Raw genomic sequence first — 19,649 nt, 5'->3', positions numbered from 1 at the left:
AGGATTTACTCTAAGGGCTCATTCACACTTAAAAGCGCAAAACGCCGGCAATTTTTTCTGGCGTTTTGCTGGAGTGATTTTCCTGCGATTTCACGTGGAAAAATCGCTGGACACTGCGGCGATTTTTCTGCGATAGCATTTAGCGCTTCTATAGCACTGAAATGTGATCGCTGGGAATCGCCTCAAAATGGTGCAGGCGACGCATTTGCATTTTGGGCAATTAGCGCAAATTACCCAAGTAAGAACGGGCCCATAGCATTTTATTACAATAGCGTTTTTTAAAAGCACTAGCGTTTTGCCGAAACTGCGGCAAAACGTTTTAGTGTGAATGGGCCCTAAAGACGTAAAGAGCTTCATATAGACCTCTAGCAAGTCCAAATGCAAGTGGTCAGATTAGGTGTTGGAAATCTAATGCCCACATGTGACTATTGCTATGTCAACACACATCTGTTGTGGTAGGATTCGGCCGAAGCAAGAAATGGCTGTGAAGTGCTGTGAATAGGTATTGAGAAGTGCTCATAAACAACTGGCCCAGAAGGCTCTCAAGTAACTGTACAATGGTAAAATTACAGTACGTGTTGCATTATAACTGCACTATTGTAAGGAAGTGGTTTGGTAAAAAAAAGGTTGTAAAGGCTAAAACTAGTACAGCCATTTATCAAGATGGGTGCAAAGAAAAAAAACATATGTAGAGCAGTTGCTCATAGCAACAAGAATGCAGCACTGAAACAGGAATCTTGATTGGATGTGAAACTGATCTAGTTTTGCTCACATTTCCATTCATTGAGGCTTGGTACATCCCCATCGCTATTCTTTGATTATATGAATACTGTACTATTCAGGTACAGTAATTGCGATTGGCCAATGCCCCATAACATGGAACTTTGTGATTGGCCATGGGCCCATAACATGGAGCTTTGAGATCGGCCATGGTCCCATAACATGGAGCTTTGTGATTGGCCACGGTCCCATAACATGGAGCTTTGAGACTGGCCATGGGCCCATAACACGGAGCTTTGCGAATGGCCAAGGCGCCAGAACACGGAGCATTGAGATTGGCCATGGTTCCATGACACGGAGCTTTGTGATTGGCCATGGTCCCATAACATGGAGCTTTGTGATTGGCTGTGACCCCATGACATGGCGCTTCAAGACAGTTTCTACTAAAGTGCTAATAAAAACCCTTCAGTTGTGTCCCTGTAAACATGAGTACATGATTATAGTCTATACTATGTGTTCATAATCCATAAAAGGATTAATCCACTTTTGAACTATAGAATTAGTGAGAGCACCAATGGTTTAATGCTGGGGGGAGTACAACACATAACAGACCACCAGCAGGAAAATGTTCATCGTGGAGTCTGAGATACAAAAGAAGTAATTGTTCCAAATGCCACCGTCAGTCTTAACACAAAAATGTCAGACGACAGCCTGGCACTTACCAAATCAAAAAAGTAAAACATGCTGCTACCACATTACATATTACAAAAGTAAAAATACACCAAATGGAGAATCTTAAGCATATTTAATACACCACTTAAAATAACCCTTACAATCCTTTCTTCAGATTCTATTTATGTAATTAAATAGAATGGTCTTAGATACGTTAAAATTCCTACAGAGTGGACAGACCGTTTTAAAGGATAACTGTAATTATTAATCCCGAATGGTAGTATTTTCTACCGTACCTGCTCGGTGCACAGCAGGGGGTGCGGTCTAACAATGATCACAGACACTACTTCCTGTCCACAAAAGAAGTAGGTGGAAAGCTATTCCAGAAGCCCCACCCTCCTGTTACTTGTACTGTAGATGGGAAGTCAGGTGACTATTGCGATGGGAATGGGATGAGCAGCAGCACTTGGCATTAAAGTGTACCCGAGGTGACATGATGAGATATACATGTGTATGTACAGTGGCAACCGTGCAAGTAACAGAGCCGTGTTCCTTTTCTTTTTTTTCTGCCTGAAAGAGTTAATATTCAAGTATGCAAGATTCACACTAATCGGGGGATAGAGCCTAGTACTCTCCAAGGAATTACAGCGATAAAAATCTTTCCTGGCAGAGAACAGCTTCTGAGTGCAGGGGATAGATTACAACAAAATCAATAGTTCATATATTTGAAAGAGTGTCATTGAGCAGAGACCATACTTTTAAGACAAAATAAAACTGTAGGATATCTAAAAAAAAAAAAGAAAATAAATAAAAGCATTTTTTAGGATTAAGAGGATAGGTAAAATTGTGTATCTCATAAGTTTATTTTCACCTCGGGTTCATTTTAAAGACGGGGAAGTGAGTGGGAGGAATTGTCACATCACAAAATGTAATCAGAAGAAATTTTGTGCCAACTTCTGGTTCTTGCAAGTGTCTAGAAAAAAAATCTTATGGTTTCCCTCTCATCGGGGAAATCGTAGCCCTGTTCACTACTTCCCTGCCTGTGTGACATGAGCTTTAACTTTGCCTATTTAAAGGAGAACTCCAGGATTTCTAAAGGCAAAAATTGTCCTAGTTCTGTCCTAGTTCTATCAGTTATGGTAAATAATCTCTGAATATTGATTTTTTTTTCGTTTGTTTATCACATACTTTGAAATAGTGTTGAAAACACTTTGCCCTTTGTATCATGGGATGAGTTTGAGGAGTTTCTGAATGATTTTTCTACACTCTTATGTTGAATTCCAATTTTCCAAATTTGTATTTTATTTTTGATTAGTGTGGTAGAAGAGCTAAACACTTTTGTAGTGTTTTATTGTTGTCAGTGTCCCCACTGGTAAGATTCTCCTTCCCTTCTTGTTTGGAGCTTCATGACTTTCATATGAAAACTGGGGTCAAAAAATGGTGGACAGCAATAAAAACCAGTCGGAGGTATACCCCACTCCGCCACTTTACAAAAACGGGTTTTAATTGTATGGCCTCCTCAGTTTTAGACTCTGTGGGCTGGGCTGCTATTGTTTTTAGCATCCAGCTAGACTAAACGAGGGTGGGGCCACAGAAATATCTGTCTGAATTGTGCTGCTGTACGAATCCGGGTTTACAACTTTCGCGCAACACACTTCAGAACTAGGGATGATCAATGAGATCCAAAGAATTCAGAGTTCATGCAGGATTATGGACATTGTGTGAAAATGTATGCAGCTTAAAAATAGACCAATCAAGCCCAACCAAGGTATAGATTGGTCTATTATCAAGATGCATATATTTGCATGCAGAATTTGCATTATCCAGCATGAACTCAGAATAATTTGCATCTCATTGATCATCCCTATTCAGAATATCAGGTAGTAGAGAGGGTCGGGGGGAGGTCTCGTGGTTGAAGTCCATGCCACACTTCACGACTCCTATGCTTCCTCCTTCCAAGCCGGAGGAGTCTTGTGAAGCATGCAGTGGAACTCATGTTAGTAACCCCCCCCCCCCCCCCTTCACTACCTGAGGTTCTAACGTGTGTAGCGCAGTAAACAGCAACACTATCTTAGAAGACTGGAGCCTGGACTACAGGAAACAGCTGGTGGAGGGACTCCTAACCAACTACTTTAAAAAAATAATTCAATTAAAATCAGCATATTAAGTTGCTATGAAGCAGACAAAATCATGCTCTACCGCTGCGTGCTACACAGGACTATGGTAGGAGAACACTTCGGCCAAGAGATGGGCTTTACAGTCATTGGGAACTTTTTACAGGCATTCTGAGCGCTTGCACACTGAACACGCCAACCAAAAGTGCAGCATTTGTAAAGTCAGCACAACATTGCCAGTCGGGGTTAGCCTCAAGACAATGCCTATGACTTACAGACATAAGGGACCATTATAAGTGATCCGGCAACCCCAGACTGATCTTTTCTTTTAAAGCCTGACCATGTAATATCATTGAATTTTTACAGTTTTTAGCTCATACAAGTCTAGGTTTGCTGGATTATGTATAATGGAGACTCATTAGTAAACCAGACCCACTGTCTTCCACTCTGTGTTGGGAGATTTTCCACTTACTCAGGAATGTAGCAGCTGCGCGGTCATTAATATAATGACAGCACAGCATCCATTTTACATCTCATCTTAGATAATGTCCGTTTGGCCTGTAGCCTGGGAAAGGTCCTGCAGGGGACAAGTGAGGATTAGGGATTGGCAGTTCCAGGTGGGTCAGTCCTGCAGTATTATCACACCAGGAGACGTTGGCAGATAGCTGAGAGTATTGCGGTCTTTTTAATGGTCCAGTCCAGTCACCATGGTTACTGCAGCGGCTTCAGGACCTGGTTGCTGCAAGCTGCATTATTCGAGTAATTGGAGCTCCCCCTAGTGCTCGGCCAAATGCCACTGTCCCTCTTCCAGTCTTCTTCAGGCTGGGGCCCTTAGGATTGCAGGAGATGTTTTCTGGAGGGGGAAGGGAACGCAGTGTTATAAAGCAATCTAAAAATGGCAAAAAAAAAAAAAAAAATACAAAAAAAAAAAAAAAATGAAGAACCTGATATTCTCTTTTTAAAAGTATTTATCTATGTAAGCCAATGACAGACAAATAAAATTCAGCTTTATTTTAGTTTCTCTGCAGCTCTTTAACAGAACGGTACTTAGAGCAAAACCAGGAAACCTGATTCCCAAAAGAATTGCGTGCCACACTAAGCCGCCACCCACGCTAAGCTGCCACTTACACACCATAACTGTCACACCAAGCCACCACCCACAACTGCGCTGCCGTACTAAGCTGCCGCCCACAACTGCACCACCCACAGATGCATCCATGCATACTTAAGCATGTACGGACGAACCTGAAAACACACATACCACAATCAACGCAATAAGCTGCCGTCCACAACAGCGCCGTCCGCAGGTGTGTCTGTGCATATTTAAAACCTTTGGTAAGTATATAGGAGAACCACCAGTGATGAGACCACCTATGCTACAACACAGCTTTAGGTCCAGATCATACTCATAGCAAAAACATTACAGCATGAAGAATCATCATTTCTAATGCATTTTGTGTTTGGGGACACAAGGTGTACCTGAAGTGATTGAAAACGGGTACCCCCTTCAGTTTGTTACTTTTAAAAAGTCCCTGTCATGCTTATTGTCCTCCTCAATAGTATAGGTCAATGTTCTCATCAATCAAAAAAACAGCCCTGAGGGAAAAAAAATTGGTAGGGATGCTAGTATAGGAATTATATCCTTAGAGGTGTACCACTTACACCAGATGATCACATAGATTTGTTACAAGGATGTCAATAGAATAGAATTTCAGAAACCAAAGAGGCCTCCCTCCATGTTGATATGATGTTCCTATGCTGAGCCTTCTTTTGCTTGCATCCATGGATGGCCCTTCATGCCCAGAAGCTTCACCTTGTTCAATCACTATGTTTAAGCTGTCTACCAGATCTTTTTGGCATCAATAAGGCCCGAAGGAGGGGTGTTAAACCCAAAACAAGCCATCGTTGCCTTAAAAAAGGAATGCTTTCCGTTGGGTCTTTTGAACCTATTCATGTTATTGGATGGCACCGTTTTCACGACTGAAGATATGGTTTGTAAAATATTTGCATTTTTTTTCTTTTTACAGTAAAGATGAAGATTAGGACTATTCTTTGGTTTCTGAAATGCTACTCTATTGATATCCTTGTAACAAAATCTATGAAGCCCTGCCCTGAGCCATACTTCCCCCACATGAACTCAAATGGTGATGTGCATCTCCTACCACTATTTCCTCGTCAGTCCATACACCCGACTGCGAGTGTCAAGCTCTGGGTGACTTGTCAAGCACAGATGGACTGTGACCACAGATGGACTATCACAGGGAGGATTACTGCAATGTTCTGGCAAGGACAGAGAATGAAGGTTTTGGATGATTAAAATGTGCCCTTTACACGCTGTGCTGTCTCTTCCTGCCTTCTACAGAATGAGCAATGTGCCACCCTCCTCCCAACACCTCTGGCATAAATATCACAAGGCGGGTATGAAGACTACCTATTATTTATATAGTGCCGACAGCATCCGCATTGCTGTACAGATATCAGAGGGGCTCACAATCTAATCCCTACCATAGTCGTATGTCTATGTATGTATTGTGTAGTGCAGGGGTGCCCACACTTTTTCTTTTTCGGCTCGCGAGCTACTTTAAAATTCGCCGAGGCCAGGAGATCTACCAACATTTAAAATACTGAACCTAGCATTAAGAATGCTGGTATACTACTATACAAGTCATGTATAGTCATATAACAACGTGAAATGCTTAGTTTAGCATGGGAAATGTTGGTAGATATCTTGGATTTGGCTATCAGAATTGCACCTTGCACCACAACCATGACTGACATAACAAACAAACACACACACACACACACACACACACACACACACACACACACACACGACTGCTGGGGTACACACACACTCTGATGACTGCTGGGGTACACACACACACACACACACACACACACACACACACACACACACACACTGATGACTGCTGGGGTACACACACACACACACACACACACCCTGATGACTGCTGGGGTACACTCTCTCTCTCTCATGACTTCTCCCCACCCCAGCATATTTGGCAGCACACAGAATCTTTCCCCACACAGTCGCATAAACCCCCCTCCCCACCCCAGCATATTTGGCAGGCTGGCAGCATATACAAAGAATCCTCTTCAGTGCCCACATGTTTAGCTCACTTATCCACCGCCCCGCACATGGCTTCTAATGACCCCTTCCCCCTGCAAATACAACTAGACTAGGCCTCAGAGTCAGCCCCGCAGTAAGAAATACACCCCACCCGACCCGACCCACCAACATAATTTCAAATTGCCCACCTCGCAGCAAAGTATCCGTTCGCCGAATCGCCACTTCTCACAGGATGGCGGAGCGGTGGTTACTGGTCTCGTAACGACCTAAAAACCCGCATGACCTGGGGGGCGTGGTCACAACTCTATCATAGAGGAGATGGTCACAATTGGCTCCTTTCCCCCTTCGGCCACGCCTCTCCGCTTCAGCCGCGCCTCTCCCCTTCAGCCGCGCCTCTCCCCTCAGTCAGCCGCGCGCTGGGAAGTATATTCTGACAGCCGCGGGAACACAGGAGGCAACAGCGCAGCTAAATTTGACGAGATCTACGAGATCTACGCGATCTACCAAATAGGCGGTCGCGATCTACCGGTAGATCGCAATCGACCTATTGGGCACCCCTGGTGTAGTGTATGTATCGAAGTCTAGGGCCAATTTAGAGGGAAGCCAATTAAGTTATCTGTATGTTTTTGGGATGTGGGAGGAAACCAGAGTGCCCAGAGGAAACCCACGCAAACACGGGGAGAGTACATATAAACTCCGTGCAGATAGTGCCCCGGCTGGAAATGAGATTCAAATCAGTAACCCAGCGCTGCAAGGCAAGAGTGCTGCCCGCTAACTATATGCCACCCGCTATTCCTAAAAATCAACAGCCACTCAAGCAGCAAACAACAGGATTATAACATATAAGCAGATTCATCAGAATGGGATAGAAATTTTTGGAATATTTTTGGCCATTGTAGTTAAATCACAGGGCTTGTGAAAAAGAGCCCACACATGAGGTGCCTGAAGGCTGCTATATCCTGTAACTATTTACAATATGAGACTCCTGGAGCGGCAATTACAATGAAGTGTGTCTCTGCTTTATTGGGTTCTCTGCTTCACTAGCAATTATGGCCAGTGCTCTCGTGCCTGGGGTGCTGCTTCTCATAGATTTTCTGTAATCTGCCACCATAAATTCCCTGCTGACTGACTTTATATGACCCTTCTGTTCCATTATAGGAAGATCTATTCTCTCCAGGCCACCTCTATCTGAAGCAACTAGTTTAGTAAACATCATTGCAGATCTTTTTCTTGTTCTGTTGCGACACAAGCTACTACAGTTACCTATCTAAATATATTGATGTATAGTAACAGATAAACTTTATGGCCTTTTTTGGGTGGAACTGCCCTTTGTGGTCCCTGCCCTTTGTGATGTATCAGAGTGGGTGCAAGCACTGTGTATTCAGTGGGCCCAGTTTGATTCTCACGCTTCCTCATAGCTATGCACAGAAGCCGCATCCACGGAAGATGTAGGCATGCGAAGTTTGCAAACCTTTTGAACATTGGAAATCAACTTACCTACTATAGTAGGAGGCCGCTGCATCCTTTTGGTGGTACTGAGCTGTAACCTAGCAATTCGGCTTTGGTTGGCTGTTCCATTTACTGAACGTAAGGACGTAGAACTAGAGCAAAGGAAAAGCAAGATTAGAAGATAGGAGTAATTTATAATACATTCATTTTCAGCAGACATTAGAATGGAAGGTCTTCCAAATATAAACCGAAAGGTCATTTCTGTCCAGGAATTACAATATAACGGTTCCAACATTCCCACCTCCAGCAAGTAGGAAAATCGTTTTAAAACCCAACTAACTCCAAAACTTATTGTGCAGTTTTAGGTAGAGCAATGAAGATTTACCATGAGCCCTAGCTAAACACCGGAGCCGTTCTAGGAGAATGGAGAGGGACACAGCCACAAGGGAGGTGCGGTTAGAGACTGCACACGTCTCCATACACTAAGATAGCATCTCCCCCTCAAATTAAAAGCCTTCCCCAAAAATAAGCCCTAGCATATTTTTTTTTTTTTTGGGGGGGGGGGGGAATTAATATAAGACAGGGTCTTATTTTTTAAGGAAACACACATGGTAGAAGCACTGTTTTTATACATTTCTGTTGGGAGTCACCATTACGTAGATTTCCTCCCACTCCCTGTCTTTGGCCAAGAAGGTATGCTGGTAACTGACAGGCTCCTGGGGAGTGAGGTCATCTGCTCCAAGAGACAGGTCTAGTGACTGCTGGGTATCTAATGTATACAGAATTACATTAAAACCACAATTTAACAGGTTTGCAGTTGGTGTGGGATGGGAACCAGTTTACTGAAATTCCTTGACAGTGGTTTTAAATTAAGGAAGTCAGTACTGTGAAGGTACACTGCTACTTGTAGTGAATAGCCATCAAAACCACCTGCCACCAAAAGCTCTAACCAACTGAGGGAAGGACTCAAGGAGACCTCTGAAGGTTTCCTGTGGTATCTGGAAGCAAGGAGGTTACCAGCAGATCATAGAAGTCCTGTTCATTCTGAGGTGGGACCTCCACAGACCAGACTTTTTTTTTCCACCGCAAAGCACGGATGCTTAATTAGATGGAGTCCTGGAGAATTTGAAGGCCAAAGAAAATTTGCCTCAGCAGACCAAGCCTCGTTTTTCATTGTCCAATTCTGGTACTTAACGTATATATGGTCTCTGTATGTTCTTTCAGTAATGGACTAAATTCAGAATGGGACCTCCTACTGGTAAGTGCGGGAATGTAAGTACCAGCACCTATCTCTCAGGCCCAGCATAAAAGGGAACCTGAAGTGAGGAGTATATGGAGGCTGCCATACTTATTTCTGTTTAAACAAGATCAGTTACCTGGCAGCCCTGCTGATACTCTACTTCTAATACTTTTAACCACAGACCTAAAACAAGCATGTAGATCAGATGTTTGTGACTGAAGTTTGATGCATGAAAGATCAGCAGGACGCCAGGCAACTGGTATTGTTTAACCTTCTTAGCGGTATGGACGACTTAATACGTCCATTACCGCCGGAGGTCGCCGCTCAGGCCCCGCTGGGCCGATTTGAATAATTTTTTTTTAAAACATGCAGCAAGCACTTTGCTTGCTGCGTGTCTCACCTGATCGCCGCCGCCCGCCGCGATTCGGGGCCCCCCCAGGCGAAACCCCGTGCGCTGCCTGGCCAATCAGTGCCAGGCAGCGCTGAGGGGTGGATAGGGTCTCCCTGTGACATCACGAAGTCGCCGACGTCACGACGTGCGTTGCCAGGGCGACGGGGGAAGCCCTAAAGGAAATCCCGTTTCAGAACGGGATTTCCTTATGGCTTACAGCGCCGGCGGCGATCGGAGGGGTGGGAGGGATGCGGAAGGGAGGGGGGCATCATGTAGCTAGCGCTAGGCTAGCTACATGATTGAAAAAAATAAAAAATTAAAAAAATAGCGCTGCACTGCCCCCTAGCGATCTTTAATAGAACGCCAGGGAGGTTAAAAAGGAAAAATATGGCAGCCTCCATATATCTTTCACTTCAGGTTCCCTTTAAGTTCTTCAGACATTTTTACTTTAGTAACTTCTGTGGGGTGGGAGCAGATAGGCTAGTTTTTCCTCCTCACATGCATCAATGAGCCTGTCACCAGGTCACTAGCTGTTCTTCCTTGGACCACTTTGGGTATGTACTAGCCACTGCTTAATGGGAATACCTCATAAGACTCGGAACCAGTGTTCGAGCCATCACAATTTAGAGATACGCTTTACTTCTTGCTTTCAACTCGTTGCATCCCCTATGAATTGAGATTAGTGGTTTCACTTAGCAGGTTTGGGCCTGTTGTACACAAGCAAACAGTGACATGTAGGCCGGGGAGGCAACACTGCCAGAACACATTGTTTAAAGTAAGGGACAATGGCAGCCAACACCGTACAAGGTTACCGTGGCCACTTTGTTAATTCATTCTTTTAATTTCCGGTTCCCTTTTAGCTGTGTACTGCGCCTGTATGATTGTATTAGAGGTAAAAGCCCTGTGTAATGCTCCATAGTATACACTGCAATGCTCACCTAATAGACCTTCTCCTCCTTTGAGCGTAGGATTTTGTGGCAGATGACACAGTAAGTGGGGCCTTCATAGACGGGCCGCTTGTAGTAAACACAGGAACATCAGAGCTGGGTATGAAACAATGTTTTATCAGTCTTTTCCACAATGGTCAATTATTATTATAGTTATTAAAGGTTAATGATAGAAAAAATACAATTTAACCAGTTCCATATCTATTCAAAAACAAAATGTGATTTAAGCAAGAGCTAACTGGAGCGAACGAGTGCTGCAAATAAGAGAACAGTCTTTAAAGAGAACCAGAGACGAAGCAGCCTCATGTATTTTACCATATATATCAATGGGAACATGACAGTAAACACCTACCCTGTTCTCGGTTTCATTCTTCTCTGCTAAATCTGCCTGTTATCAGCACTGATAAGAACCCGACTGAGCATTCAGTCTGGCTTTGCCCGGAATGATTATAGCTGAGTCAGTCTTCTGTGATGTCTTTTCAAGCCCAAGTCTGCCCCCTTGTGGCTCTGCTTTGCTGCTTTGAGGATAAATAGCAGCAAAGCAGAGCCACAAGGGGGCAGACTTGGGCTTGAAAAGACATCACAGAAGACGGACTCCGCTATAATCATTCCGGTGAAAGCTAGACTGAATGCTTAGTCGGGGACTCTTATCAGGGCTGATAACAGGCAGATTTAGCAGAGAAGAGTGAAACAGAGAGCAGGGTAGGTGTTTACTGTCATGTTCCCATTGATATATATGGTAAAATACATGAGGCTGCTTCGTCTCTGGTTCTCTTTAAAGGGAACCTTAACTGAAAGGGATATGGATGTTTCTTTTTAAACAATACCAGTTGATTGTCAGTCCTGCTGATCTCTTTAGCTGCAGTAATGGCTGAATCACACACCTGAAACAAGCATGCAGCTAATCCAGTCTGACTTTAGTCAGAGCATCTGATCTGCATGCTTGTTGGGGCCAGGGCTGTGGAGTCGGAGTCGGAGTCGTGGAGCCGGGCAATTTTGGGTGCCTGGAGTCGGAGTCGGGAAAAAATGCACCGACTCCGACTCCTAATGAATTTGTAACTGTAATTAAAATAGAAAATATGATAAAATGTTCTATTTCTCAGATAATAGTCGTTAAAAATAATGTATATATACGGTATATATACAGTAATAGCTGTGCTTAGTCCACAAAAATGAAATAAACCAATCAAAATTAGTTACTTGCGCTGCTTCAATAAAGCAGTCCCCGTATTTTTAAGGTCAGATATACATATCTGATTGTGACAGTATATATGATGTGTACACAGGAATCTCTTATATATACTAAATAACATCTATGCTGTAAGAATAAAGCCTGATGTGTAGCTGTGTCACTAATACAGATGGTCAATGAGATGGAAATAATTCTGCACTGATGCTGATTTATGCAAATGTATGCACTCCCTTTGCTGATGAAATCAAATAATTTGATATGTTGTTAAAATTTAGTTTGGTGACTACAAATTAAAGGGTACCTGAGACAGATGAAAAGTAAAGTTTTATACATACCTGGGGCTTCCTCCAGCCCCCTTCAGGCCAATCAGTCCCTTGCTGTCCTCCACCACCTGGATCTTCTGCTATGAGTCCTGGTAATTCAGCCAGTCAGCGCTGTCCGGCCGCATGCCGCTCCCACAGCCAGGAACATTCTGCACCTGCGCAATAGTGCTGCACAGGTGTAGTATGCTCCTGGCGGCGGAGTGTGTGCATGCGCACTACGCCCAACTGGCTCAAGTACCTGGACTCATAGCAGAAGATCCAGGTGGTGGAGGAGGACAACGAGGGACTGATTATCCTGAAGGCGGCTGGAGGAAGCCCCAGGTATGTATAAAACTTTAATTTCATCTGTCTCAGGTTTACTTTGTTACACAGTAGTACTATACTCTACATATGCACTCCCCACAGAGCTGCAGGGAATCCACTGAGAATGCTGTGCACATTGAACACAGAGGTGTTGTCTATCACCCATAAACCTGGTTCAGATTGTGCATGAAGAATGTGTAAGAGGAAGAATCTCCTCATTCCCCTGCAGAGTACCTGCACATCATTCTTACATGTACCCACACTTACATTGCCTAGGGCCTGATAGATGTTCTTTGTTCCGGTTTGTACCTTTTACAAGTACTCTTACCAAGGACTAGTTTTAGTCTAAAGAGAATAAATATAGTAGTCTACATATCCTTCTCACTTCAGTTGTCTTGTAAAATTCCTAAGCGTTGGCAGTTAAGAGACGAATTTCATGTTACATACTTTTAATCAACAAAATTGTAATATGCAAATTAGAGGAGTCGGAGTCGAGGAGTCGGTGGAATCCTAAACTGAGGAGTCGGAGTCGGTGGATTTTTGGAACGACTCCACAGCCCTGGTTGGGGCTGTGGCTAAAATCATTAGAGACACAAGATCAGCAGGAGAGTCAGGCAACTGGTATTATTTTAAAAGGAAAAATCCACATCCTAAGTTTAGGTTCCCTTTAATGTCTCCACATTTGAAGGACAATCTGTGGGCAAATACCAAAATGAACCTAGAAGGAGATGCCCAAATCCATAGGGATGTTCTCTGTGCCCGGTTACTTCCAATCATTTAGGACTGGTTCACACATGGATTGCAAAACTCAATCGATTAGCAGTTGCAATTTTGCAGCGCAAATTTTTGGCAATTGTGTTTTGTAATTTTCCATTCAGGTGAACAAGAACCACAACGCAGTTGAGGCCAAAATGCGGCATGCAGCACATTTACGATTTATACTAATCACAAACGCAGCAAAGAGAATGGCCCCTATGGATACACTGTACACTGCGCGTTGCTGATTGCCAGCGACCAGCAACGTGCTGAAACACTGCAGAAAAGCATCTCAGTGTGAACCAGGCCTTAGCTTTGGGAAATGCAAGAGGGTAGCAGCCTTTTCAAATTACAGCTACTACCCCATACCTTCCTAGTGTGCTAGTTACTAAATAAGTAGGGAATTAAAGCAAGGCTATGGGTGCCAGCACACTGCTTGCTGAGAGAATGTCAACTTTCTTTTCCCCTAAGATATTCATAAATGTTTAATCTTTATTTAGATGCTCATGACAGACAAGTGCAAGAAAGTTTGAAAACTTTGTTTAAAACAGCAACAGCATTGTTTAAACAAAGAATAGGGAACATGATAGTTCATGGTTGCCAATCTCCTTTCACTGTTAGAATGATGTGATCTGTACTGAGGTAAAATCTGGATGTTATGAGATATCAATCAACATACCTCTGTGCTAGTCCATATTAAGGTATAGCTGCAAACAGTGTTGCACTCTATGAGTAGCTAAGAGTATGTAGCTACTAGTAATCGAAATTCAAATTAGAATGCGCGGTCTGTGGCCGAGTGAGGGTTAACTTGCCTATGCCGCTGCCTATAAACGATGCGTCCCACGTAACTCCGCTACTTCCTCCTTCCAGGTTTGAAGGAAGTAGTAGTGGAGTTACATCGCCCATGAGTGGAACGCATTGTCTATAGGCCCCCCCCCAAAAAAAACTAGCCCAGTTCAGCCAGTTAGGAGATACTAGATGTTTTAAATGTAAAGCAGAAGGGTCCTGTTTTATACATTGTGTGTGGACCTGCCCTTTGGTACAAGAGTACTGGAAATCAGTGGTACACTTCTTGCAGGATAAACTCCGGTTGCCTGTCTCGCTCTCAGCACACTAGTGTATGTTGGGGATACTATCCACAATACTTTGTAATAAGTATAAAAAGAAACTTATCAGAATTCTTTTCTTCTATGCTAGAAAAATGTTGTTATTAAAATGGAAGTTACAAGTGATCCCCACATTGAATGAATGGAAAACCTTGGTAAATGCTGCATTACCCCTATATAAAAGTGACATATCAGGCGAGAGGCCACCCAGCTATCTTTGATAAAATATGGAATATATGGATTGATACATCCTCTACTACCATTCCCAATATAGATATAACTGTCGTCTTTTCAGATATGCACTTATAGGCCTATATATGACTATGTGATGCACAGTACATTTTCCTATGACATTTACTATTTACTCTGATTACTATCTGTTCCGAAAAATATGTTTAATATAGAAAAACGAAGCACATTTCAGATTAATGGCTATATAACTGTATACTGCCTAATATTTGCAGCGTAAAGTTGATGGTTTGTTACATGCTTTAAATGTTATCAACTCCCCCTTCTCGGCCGCAGGCAGCGCAATCTAATTTACATTTCAATTATGAGTTGCTACCAGTACCTACTCATAGCTACACACAGAGAGCAACACAAGCTTTACAAAAGCGGAATACTATATTCTTGCTGCAGGGTTTTGTAACGCTTTCCTGCCGTAGTTTACAGCTGCTATGTTCTTGACGCAAATGTGCCCTTACTCCTCCTTACCAAGGTCACAACTGGTAGAAAAAGGGAAAGCTCCACACAGCGGCTAAACAGCAAGCCAATCTCCCTAAAGTGACCTCTAGTGGCTAGAGAGAGCAGATGCAAACTCATACTAACATACAATTCTAACCTACATTAGTGATGAGCGTACGAGAGGAACCGGCACTGGACACTTGAGAGAAGGATACAGCTGGTATATGGCTGATCCTGCTGCTGCACAAGTCCCAGCCGTATTAAATACTATTCCCCCTCCAGACCACCATGGATGGTAGGGAATGAAATAATTCGGCTTCCAGCAATTGCTGGAGGCTGAATTATTGTGTTTTATAAGTAACTTCAGCTCAGTCTTCTGATGGCGCTGAAGTTACTCACTGCCGCGCCTAAGTCTCCTGCACTGGAATGAAAGTGTTCGTAGTGATGAATGCATTCAGAAAAATGGCCCCCAGACACAGAGATCCAAGAGTCACAAACCTTTTTACGAAAGTGCAGTCAATCTGTGGCACACCAACGTTCTCCCAGCCAGGAAATTTAGAGGATCCAAAATTGACAGTCTTGTCCATATCTGATATCAGCCAGTCGTCCTCCAAGTCAAACGTGGTGTTCATGTCCCTAACAGCTGAAGCTGGGACAGTGGCATTATTCTGCAGTGCAGAGGTCCCCAGCGGGATCCGACCCTTTGTTACAGTCTGAGAGAGTATGTTTGTCACTGTTCTCAAGACATTCTTTGGAGTGCATTGAGAGGTCTCTTTCAAGGTACTGGAGAAAGAGGAGCTGTTGGCTTTGTTGAGGAGAGGTTTGGCATTGGATCGGAGGTTTGGTCGGCTGGGAATGGAGGATTTCCTGGGCCTCTTGACACATAGCTCTGGAGTACCAGGTACACCATCTACAGATTTACATGGTGTATTTGCCTGCCTTCTTCGCTTTACTGGTACTACTGGGCTCTGGAGGGTGGAGCCGATATCTGGAAGAAGCTCTTGTCTGGAGCGTTTGACTGGCTTTCTCTTCCTGGTAGGTGGAGCCTGTACAAGAGGGTACGCCTCCTCCAAATCAGGAATCGCATCTAAAAAGGCAGAAAATTATTTTTAGCAAATATCCCAATGCCCAAAGTGTCTAAACTCTAAAGATAGTTAAGTATGGCTTTATATAAAAGTAAGATAATTAATAATTGCATAGATCAATGAGGAATGTTTACCAACTGAGCTAGCAAACGGCGCACCTGATGGTAAGACTCAGTCCTGATCTAAGCTTATGACTTTTTCTCAAATCAGATAAACTAAACTATCACATTGCTACTGTCCTACCGGATCACTAAAGAGGAGGCCAACAATATAGTAGGACACTGTTTAGATTTCAGATTTTTCACTGAGGCATTGATGGATAATCAGTTTGGGGGGAAATTAGGGGATAAGGATAAATTCCAAATGTTATTCTCTTTTGATTCCCTTTCTGGGAGCACTTCATGGATTTCTCCTTTAAGAAAAAAATATGGCTTAATCCACAGGAATAACTCCTATCGATTCCAGAATGCGTTCCGGCAAATGTCTGACTTTATTTAGATCTGATCTTATATGGTCCATGGCATCCCACAGGCAACCCGCCTGACTGGTTTACAGCTCTCAAGATCACTGTGAACAAAAACCCAAGCTTAATCATAAAGCCCAATGGCCAAGCCCTGACACTTGTGCAGCCATATACTACACATGTTATGGCATTGTTATGGATACCTGGGGACCTCCTGCTGTTCATCTACTTCATACTGCCAAATATTCATCCATCATCCCTGCAGTTCTCAGCGCACAGACCCAAGCCATGATGCAGTCATTTCTCTGCAGCCTCTCTCAGCAGCTCATTCTCTGATTAACAGCTACAGCTTCATTTATCTCACGCTTTATAGCACATTTTTGGAGTGATCAACATGGAAATCTCCAGTAAGAAACGTAATGCCACAATGCAGGCACTGTAAGAGCATCCCAGGGCCTCAGTGCACAGTAAGCAGACAGGCACCATCCCAGGGCCTCAGTGCACAGTAAGCAGACAGACACCATCCCAGGGACTAAGCGCACAGTAAGCAGACAGACACCATCCCAGGGCCTCCATGCACAGTAAGCAGACAGACACCATACCAGGGACTCCATGCACAATAAGCCGACAGACACCATCCCATAGTAGCTAGCAGAAAGATACCATCCCAGGGCCTCAGTGCACAATAAGCAGACAGATAACATCCCAGGGCCTAAGTGTACAGTAAGCAGACAAACACCAACCCAGGGCCTCAGTGCACAGTAAGCCCATAGATACTATCCCTGGGACTCTGTGCACAATAGGCAGACAGACACCATTGTAGGATCTCAGTGCAAAGTGAGCAGACAGACACCATCCCAGGGCCTCAGAGTACAATAAGCAGACAGACACCATCTTAGCGCCTCAGTGCACAGTATGCACGCACGCACGCACGCACGCACGCACGCACGCACGCACGCACGCACGCGCACACACACACACACACACACACACACACACACACACACACACACACACACACACACACACACACAATGTGGAGTGCAATCATTCTGTTAGTTATAGTGAAAGTTATTTTTACTTTATACAGTACAGTACTTTGTAGTAAAACTTTTTTATAAATGTTTTTTGGATTGTGGAATGAACCATCTGGGTTTCTATTAATTCTTATGTGGAAATTCGCTTTGAAATAAAAGTGCTTTGGATTACAAGCGTCTACGGATCAAATTATGCTCACAAACCAAAGTTCCACTGTATAACTTCTAAAATCTGACAAGACTATGTTGCAACAAAGTACATGGTGTGGTGCCCAGTGGGGCAAATTCCTCAGTTTACAATTTTTCAGACTGTTTTATATACAGATTGTGGTTGAGGATATGGACTCACCTTGCACAGATGGCAGCCGACTGTCCTCTTCTTTGAGGCTCTTGGTGAAGGGGACTTCACACTCTTTAGTTTTCTTCCCCTTGTCAGATGGTATCGCCCCCTCGTCAGGCTGCCTCTCACGGCTGTCGGATGGCTGCGCCTTCCCCTCGTCAGATGACTGCGTCTTCCCGTCGTCCGATGGCTGCGTCTTTCCGTCGTCCGATGGCTGCGTCTCGTCAGATAGGGTCAAATCTTTTTTATCATCAGACACTGTGGGGATTCCCATTGCCAAGAGCTCAACTGCCTGTACTTCAGCATCTATTTCTGGGGTTTGTAGATTGGCTTCCCTTAAAATCGAATACTGCTTCCGGACAACGCAGAGTAGAGAAGCAACTAGCCTGAAACAGAGATGTGATCCTATATTGAAGTTTAAACACTTTCATTCAGCAGTTTTGGGTGGAGCGAGGAAAAGATCTATACAGAAAAAAAAAATCTATACAAAAATCTAGAGAAAAGCAAACCTACCTTTCAGTGCTAGAGATCTGGGCATCTGGTAGTATCGCAAGTTTGTCCTCTCCTTCCGTTTCCCTTTCAAAGCTTTCCGACACAAAAGCCTGCATTGCAAAAACAATGAACAGATTTATTGAAGCAATTGCCACTGTATTTTTTTCCTAATTCCTACCTATTTCATTACAACTGGAAGTAGTAATTTGCATGTGGCCTGAGAGTACATTACTTCCAAAATAAGAAGACTTTTGCAATAGGACTGAGTGAATTCCGTGAGATGTTGTACTGGTAGAACAGTGTAAAACGATCATAAAACTCTGAGTTTTCTCCTAGGTATTATTTTCACACCATGCCAATAAAATGCATTTTGAGCCACCAGCAAGCAAGGAAGTACTTAGAATAATTATGACAGTACTTCTTCACCTTTCTGGTAATTATTTTTTAATTGCAGAGAGATGAAAAGTTATTCTCAACAGAAGAAGAAAAATAACCTCCTAGGAGATAACTCAGGAGAAAAAATTAATTGAATAATGGCCAAGAAGTAGCTAATACCACTTCTAAAACGTGTACAAAACTGCCACACCAGGGGACTGAACTGTCAGCTGTTACTGCACGTTTTATTCCCCACATGATTAAAGTGTACCAGAGACGAGAAGCGTCTCAGGTACCATACTTACCTAGGCCTTCCTTAACCTCCTCAGTGGTAATCTTGAGTCAGACTTGGGAAGGAAATCACAGCTCAGAGCAGTACGGCGGCTGGATAGTGTACTGGTTAAGGGCTCTGCCTCTGACATAGGAGACCAGGGTTCGAATCTCGGCTCTTCCTGTTCAGTAAGCCAGCACCTATTCAGTAGGAGACTTTGAGCAAGTCTCCCTAACACGTCCTAGTGGCTGCAGCTCTGGCACTTTGAATCGGCCAGGAGAAAAGCGGGTCTTATAAAATGTGATTTGTCTTTGTCCAATTCCATGCCTGAGTGAGTTATATGCAGGAGCTGCTGCAGATCTCTCTGAGGTAATTTTTTCTTCTTTTCTTGTTTTCAAGGTCTAAAAGCTTGTGGACAAATTGCATGGCTTTTAGACTGTAAATCTGGAAATAATCATAACGCCAGGGAGGTTAAGTCCCCTTGAGACTTCTTATCCCTCGCCGTCTCCCTGGGTGGCTCCTGTCCCCCCGCTGGATGACCCGAAAGTTTGGCCGACTCACGCTTCATTGTGCTATACTGTGAGATAGGAGAGCCACA

The 19,649-nt window shown here is 43.6% G+C and overlaps 1 protein-coding gene across 1 annotated transcript in view; it reads right to left on the bottom strand.

Annotated features, from left to right (window-relative positions):
* Positions 1 to 1,508: 1,508 nt before the first annotated feature.
* Positions 1,509 to 19,649, bottom strand: part of KIF18B (kinesin family member 18B) — a 71,993-nt gene continuing 53,852 nt past the window's right edge. The window contains exons 11-16 of the mRNA XM_068241142.1: positions 18,427 to 18,515; positions 17,923 to 18,299; positions 15,487 to 16,075; positions 10,616 to 10,720; positions 8,095 to 8,198; positions 1,509 to 4,359 (exon numbers count right to left, since the gene is read on the bottom strand). Coding sequence (XP_068097243.1) covers positions 4,232 to 4,359; positions 8,095 to 8,198; positions 10,616 to 10,720; positions 15,487 to 16,075; positions 17,923 to 18,299; positions 18,427 to 18,515 — 1,392 coding nt within the window. The 3' untranslated portion in view covers positions 1,509 to 4,231. The remainder of the gene's footprint in view (positions 4,360 to 8,094; positions 8,199 to 10,615; positions 10,721 to 15,486; positions 16,076 to 17,922; positions 18,300 to 18,426; positions 18,516 to 19,649) is intronic.

The sequence above is a fragment of the Hyperolius riggenbachi genome, chromosome 6, assembly GCF_040937935.1.
Source record: "Hyperolius riggenbachi isolate aHypRig1 chromosome 6, aHypRig1.pri, whole genome shotgun sequence".
NCBI classification, from domain to species: domain Eukaryota; kingdom Metazoa; phylum Chordata; class Amphibia; order Anura; family Hyperoliidae; genus Hyperolius; species Hyperolius riggenbachi.
The sequence above is the reverse complement of the archived record's forward strand: the minus strand, read 5'-3'. Positions and strand labels throughout refer to the sequence as shown.